The sequence below is a fragment of the Zalophus californianus genome, chromosome X (genome assembly GCF_009762305.2).
Source record: "Zalophus californianus isolate mZalCal1 chromosome X, mZalCal1.pri.v2, whole genome shotgun sequence".
Lineage (NCBI taxonomy): Eukaryota > Metazoa > Chordata > Mammalia > Carnivora > Otariidae > Zalophus > Zalophus californianus.
This window is the reverse complement of record NC_045612.1, coordinates 73223846-73230362: the sequence shown is the minus strand read 5'-3', so window position 1 is coordinate 73230362 and position 6517 is coordinate 73223846. Positions and strand designations below refer to the sequence as shown.

The 6517-nt window shown below is 51.2% G+C and overlaps 1 protein-coding gene across 4 annotated transcripts; it reads right to left on the bottom strand.

The window, feature by feature from the left end:
* Positions 1 to 1568: 1568 nt before the first annotated feature.
* On the bottom strand, positions 1569 to 6309 carry PJA1 (praja ring finger ubiquitin ligase 1). 4 transcript variants are annotated; one of them, XM_027609061.1, is made up of 3 exons: positions 6164 to 6309; positions 3666 to 4187; positions 1569 to 3101 (listed from the first exon to the last, which is right to left on the bottom strand). In XM_027609061.1, the coding sequence occupies exons 2-3, from the start codon at positions 3956 to 3958 to the stop codon at positions 2012 to 2014; spliced, it is 1383 nt and encodes a 460-aa protein (XP_027464862.1). In that variant the 5' UTR covers positions 3959 to 4187; positions 6164 to 6309; the 3' UTR covers positions 1569 to 2011. The 4 variants fall into 4 exon arrangements, with proteins under 4 accessions (XP_027464862.1, XP_027464859.1, XP_027464860.1 ...); XM_027609058.1 differs by having other exon boundaries at positions 1569 to 4187; XM_027609059.1 differs by having other exon boundaries at positions 1569 to 3860.
* Between the last annotated feature and the right edge of the window lie 208 nt (positions 6310 to 6517).

The window sequence follows — 6517 nt, the reverse complement described above, 5'->3', positions numbered from 1 at the left end:
AAACTGTTCCCCAACAAGGCTGTTATCACTTGTGTTTCCTGGTTTTTTCCTAGCCCAAATTAGATATTATCATGAAGAAAAACTATGGCTTTCTGATGGACACAGTATGTTTCACTGTTCTCTTAGTTTATATGTCACTGATCGCCCGTGAGGTTGAACATTAACCATATCCAAGCTGTTGGAGCTAAAAACAGCTCCCATAAACTGCCAGTAGGAGCATGGATTAGCACAATCACTTGGGAAAGCAGTTTCGCAATATCTGGTGAGGAGGAAGATGCTTAATAAGCCCAAAGGACCCCAAAATTTCCCCTCCAAGCCTAAAGACCCAGGAACTTCATCTCCGCGTACTTAGCCCTAGAGAAACTCACACATGGGCACAGAGAGACATCTTTTAAGTATATTCATTGCTGCAAAACACTGGGAAGAACCTACACGCTCACCAATAAGGGGATGGATAAATTGTGATGATTCATACAACTGAACGTCTATTATACAGCAGTTAAAGTGCATGAACTAGAGCTATCTGTATCAAAATGGTTAAATCTCAAAAACAATGCTCAGTGAAAAAATCAAGTTGCAAAACGATACATACATACATACGTTCTATCAATTATGTCCACTTAGAAAACATAAACATTCTATATTGGCTATGGATATATACACACATATACATATATATGTACACATATACATATACATACACACACGTATGTCTAAAAACACAGACGAGAAGTAAACACACCATTTCCTGGGTAGTGCTTACCTCTGTGGAGGAAGAGAAAGTAAGTATGACAGGGGAGGAACTTCACTTGTGCCCGAAAGATTCTGTTTATTGGAGACAGACAGACAGATTGGAAGCCAATATGGCCAAATGTTAAAACCTGTTCACTCTGTGTAAGTGGGTATCGATATTTGTCACAGCACTTGTCTGGCATATATTTTTCTCTTCTAATCCTTTCGTGTCACTGTGTCAAGGTATACAGTCAGCAAAGAGGTTTGTTTGCTATCGGGGGGGGGTGCCCATTTTCTCTCAAGAGTTTCTTTTCTAAGATTGTATTTATTTACACCCGACATGGGGTTCGAACTCACACCCCCCGAGATCAAGAGTCACAAGCTCTACCAACTGAACCAGCCCAGCTCTGAGAGTTTCTATTTCCTGAAAGGGGATTTTTAACTCCTCCCCCCCCCCACCGACCCATACTCATTTTGGATTTGTTTCTACCATTGTTCTTTATTTTCACCATGTTTTTGCATTGTCTCTTTCCTTCCCACAGACTGACGGGGTACTTCTCTATGTGACCTTTGCCCCTAGAGTAGTTTGACAATCATACACTTTAGTCCTACTTTTAGAAATCGTCACCGTTAATTTTTTGCTGTTGTTGGGAGTTAGCATTTCCAGTGACACTCAAGTTTTTCTATGGTTGGGAACACCAGGAAAAAACAAAACAAAACAAAACAAAATAAACAACAACCCACAAAACCCTATTTCAGATGCAGGTGCAAGGGATCAATTATAAAGTCACTTAGTACCGCCATTTTAGACAAAACCAAACAATTCCACTATACCATGTAAAACCAAAAGAAGAACTTTAATAAGCTTTTACGGCACTGCAATTACAGGAACATTAACCCATAACATGCAACAGAAATGATGACGCCTTCCGGACATAGTTAACAGATAAACTTGACGTTACGGTTAACAGCAACATAGTCTACCGAAGAAAACAAATGCAACTTATTTCAACTTTCAGGTTAGAAACCATACGTTTTTACTGCAATCTCAAGTAGCGCTTAAGAAACTTTAGTCTTCCTTTTCTAACCTCTAAGAGAGACAATGTGATTTTTAATGCAATCGCACACAACCGTTTTCACATTGGAAATAATCACAAGGAATCAACAGGTGTAGATGAATCACTGGTTTCATTTCACTTGTTAATTTTGAGAGGGCTCCTGCAGTATTGTGGGTTTCAGAGGGGGAAAATCATCTGACCAGGAGTAAAGAGCGGTGGACTTAGAGTGGGGGAGGGAACATGCAGCGGCACACGGGGCAGGTGCCTGACTTCTGAAGCCAGATGGACACGCACGGCTTGTGGAAATAGTGGTGGCAAGGCAGCTCGGTTGCCACCTCCCCCTTCACATATTCACTACAACAGATGGGGCAACACATTTCCTGCCCCACAGCGCTGTGATCCTCGGTGACCAGGATCTCGGGGAGGGTGTCGATGCTCTCCTTGCTCGCCGGCGGGTTGGCCACCTCCACATCCACGGCGAGAGACTCCAGGTGCGCCAGGGCGGTTTCCATCGCTTGGGCCAGGCGCTCTTCAAGTGCCATGTAGGTGAGAAACTGAGGATCCACATAGGAGATGGCTTCAGCCACCCCCAAGCCGTCTGCGAACCCGTCAAAGAGGCTCCAATCCACTTCGAGGTCTTCGCTCACACTGGAGTCGTCTTCAAGGTTGTTGTTTCCATCCAGCATGAATACTCCGGGCTGCGGAAACTCCTGGCCCGATTCATTATCCCCCTCGCTGCTACTCTCATTTTCGTTGTACTGGAGCCAAGGAACTTCACCTTCTCTTGGGGATGCCTGCTCCTCTTCCGGAAGAGATGCTCCTTGGATTTCTTCAAGTTCACTGCCGCCGCCGCCGCCGCCGCCGCCGCCGCCGCCGCCGCCACCGCCGCCACCGCCGCCCCCACTGGCCCCCGCGCTGGGGCTGGCGCCCGCTCCGCCACTCACTCTCACTTGCTCGGGTTCGTGCTCTTCTTTCCCCGGCAGAGTCTCCCAGCTTTCCCCACTGGACGACAGGTTTTGCTCTCGAGCACGGTACTTGCGACGCAGAGCCGCGGTCCACTCTTTGTCGCTGTCCGAATCTTCATCATAGTATTTGTAGTAGTCGTCGCTGTACGTCCAGAAGTCAGGGTCGGCCATGGTCCGTCGGCGTCTTGGCACCTTCTCCGGCTTCACTTGGTCCTTCCTGGCCTCCCGCTTGTCTTCAGGGTACTTCGGCTCAGAGTAGCCACTTGAACTCTCGCCTCTGGCTCTTCTTGCTAGGCCATCCGAGCGACCTTCCGCAGTGCCGGCAGTATCCCTCCACCTGGAAGTACTATGTGGCATATCATCATCATCATCAGTATCAAAAAATATTTTTGGTTTCACGCAGTTGGGGCTCGCCAGATTTCTGATTTTGGGCCTCACCACCGGCTCCTCTGCACTCTTTGGGGTGTTTTCCCCACCACCACAAATACTCACAGGAGCCCTGCTGGGACGGGCAGGTAAATTCTGCCCCCGTCTCTGCCTCTCCAAGCTGTCGCCAGTGGTAGCCACCTTGCCTTCAGCAGATGTCTGAGAGGCCATGCTATTTTGCTGCAGGAACTCGGCTCTGCTAGCAGAGCATCTTGCCGCAGGGGCTGGGTCTAACTTGTCAAGCTCCTCTCTCACATCACGCTTAAAGCTAGAGAACTGCGGGGGCACCCCAGCCAAAGACCTGGCCCCTTTCTCTGGGTCATACGGCTTATCATCTTTAAACTTGCCAGTTTTCCCTCTCACTGGCGCTCGCTCAACAGGCCCAGCCCCCTCCTCCTCGCTATCATCTGCCCCGAAAGAGTCAACGTGTCCATAAGCCATTCCTCTTCTGCCACCCGAGGCCCTGTACTCTCTTGATGGGTACCTGGAGTAGTCCTCATTATCAACATTCAGGCCGGCTCCAGGGCTCTCACTGTCTTCCCAACTACGACGAGGGATGGAAAATGGTGACCGGCTCCTCTTGGTGGTTTGACTGGGGGCTGATCTGTGCATTGGGACTTCGGACGTCGTCTTTCTCTGGCCGGAAATCCTTTCCTGCTGGCTCGTGGATGGCCTGAAACTGACATAAGCATGCCTTCTTCCATACCTCCTGCCTGTATTAGACTGATACCCTCCTGCCGGCTTGGGCCATACAGGCTTGCTAGATTCCTGACCCATGGCTCTGACTTAGGAGGGTTTCCAATACAGCTGGGGCTCGAGTGGAAAGGTTCCTGCTCCCTGCACAAAGCTTTGGAGATGGGAACGTCAAATCAGTTCAGAATAAAAGAGCAGGGAGATCTATTTCCACTTCAGCAGGCAGGTAACAGAAAGAATAAGGGGCCTTTACAATTAGTTTCACTTTCTTCTAAGGCCTGAAGTAGCATTCCAGTGACTGTCAGGTGTAGACCTGGAACACATTTTTAATGTTGGCAAAATGATTACAAAACTGGGCGGATAGGAAAGCCAGACTTAGGGAAGAATCTGACAGAAGGTGGGGGTGGGGGTGACTGGACGCCGGGGAAGGTGGGTGAAGCACTGTGGAATTATTGCCAACATGGAAGCGGAGAGACTGTTGCGGTTATTTTATGGGGTGTCTGCGTCTTTTCTGAGCCCTGCAGACAGACAGGAGAAATGCAAATTGGAATAGGATGGAAAATATAGATCCCCACGTGTTCATGAGTGCCTACGTGTCTGTCAGGAGGAGAGGAGCAGGTGAAGGGGGGGCAGCCATGCTGCGGCGGAGAGATGCCTGTGTTTGTAGGGGGAGGGGGCAGGTGTGTCGGGAAGAGGCGTTAGTGTCAGGCAGAATGAGACCCATTCTGGATGTGGGTAGGAAAATGACAGGCGCGGGTGGGGGTGGCTTCGAGAGGAGAGGGGTGTGTGTAAGCATGACAGAAAGAGAACGTGCATGTGTGGTTGTATGTGCAGCGGCTGCAACTCTGTGGAGGGACGCCTGTGTACTGTGTCCGTGGCAGACAAGGAAGGGTCTGGTGGCACCGGACGGGTGGCCTATGGTCTGCGCGCGCGTGTTCGGCAAAATGGGAGGCAACAATGGAGACATGTCAGCGTGAGCCAGGGCATCCACGAGAGGGACAGCACAGGGGAGGGATGCGCGGGTGGCCAGTGGGTGGAACAGGGGTCAGCAATCAGAGAAATTTGTGTATTCATGAAGCTGGCTAGCAGGGAGGGGGCTTGGTGTCCCTGGAGAAGGATTTGCGTGAGTGTGCGCACCGCAAGGACCAGCAGAGGAGGGCTGTCTGTGCACATATGTAGCAGACAGGGAGCAGGGCTGGGAGCATTTGTGAGGGTTGGGTGAATGAGAGTGTGGGGGTGCGTATGTATGTATGTGGCATACGAAAGAGAGGCGAGCAATCAAAGGATGTCCTTATGTGTGTATGTGGCAGGCAGAGGCTAAGGCAGCCCCAGAAGGCGTGTGTGAGTGTGTGTGCACGCGTGTGTGTGTATGCACTCACCAGAGCATTCAGAGGCACAAGAAGGAGGGGGCTGCTTCTGGAGGTGTGTATGTGGCAGGCAGTGAGAAGGAAAGGCACTGGAGGGTGTGACAGTGTGCAAGAAGGTGTGTCTGTGTGTGTGTCCATGTGTGCAAGGGGAAGGGGATGTGCCAGAATCTTGAGTATGGGGGAGTGCAGGGAGGGGGCTGCATGTGTGTATGTATGTATGCCCGCGTGCGTGTGCGCACGCGCACCATGCATGCATGCGTGTATGTGTAGGTCCCTGCCCACACACGCGAGACACGGGGAGGGGGAGGGGGCCGCAATGTCATAATGAGGGCCGGGGCGTGTGTGTGTGTGTGCGTGTGTGCGTGCGTGCGTGTGTGTGTGTGTGTGTGTAATGTTATCGGCTCAAACGGCAAATCCAAACCACTGGCCAGGGAAGGAGAAGAAAGAAAGAAAAGGCGTGTGAGGGTCTAGTTTCTCCCTGGGAATAATTTGTTTTTTTGCGACAACAATTATCTTCCTGGGAACAATAATATATTTACCTAAAAATCTTAACAATTTACCATTCAGCAAAACAACTGCAAAATGGGGGAAGAAAGGCCATGGAGTGCTCTGCCAAGGGACCAAGAAGGGAGGAAAGAGAGGGCCCCGACCACCACTCCCCTTCCCAAACAGCGGTTAAAGCCACTCGAGTGGAGGCCGCGCCACACGGAAGGGGCTGGGGGACGGAGGACAGAGCCCCCAGACAGGTCGGGGGACACAGGCCTCCCTCTGCAATCAGGTCTTGCGTCCGCCCCACCCCTTCCCGAGGGGCGAGCCTGAAAATCTGTTCGCTAGAGGACCCCGAATCCTCGCCCCCATGCCCGACCACCTGTCCCACCGCCCCGTCTGGATGAAGCGAGAAAAGAAACAGCCTTTCACTCACCCAGGCCTGACACCCGCACGCTTTCGCGAGGCGCAGAGCTCTCGGACCTCCGACCGCCAAACAGAGCGCCAGAGCCGCGGCTCCTGGTCTCCAGCTCCTCCCCCGGCAGCCAGCAACAGGGCGGGCGGCGACTGCGGCGGAGGAAGTGATTGTGGCGTCGCTGGGGCCCGCCCCCTTGATGTGGCGGGGGCGGCAGCTGCTCTCGACAAATCAGGGTGGGCCCCAAAGCATTATTTCATTTTAAATGATGAAATCGTCAAGGATACTGAAAAGGACAGCAAAAAATGTAACCAACAGCCGGCTTTAACAATGTTAAACATTTAGCCATACTCCCTTCCGTTCTGTTTTTTTTAA

Coding starts and splice junctions, on each gene's coding strand:
- PJA1 (XM_027609058.1), bottom strand. CDS start 3,958: ATGGGTCAGGAATCTAGCAAGCCTGTATGGCCCAAGCCGGCAGGAGGG.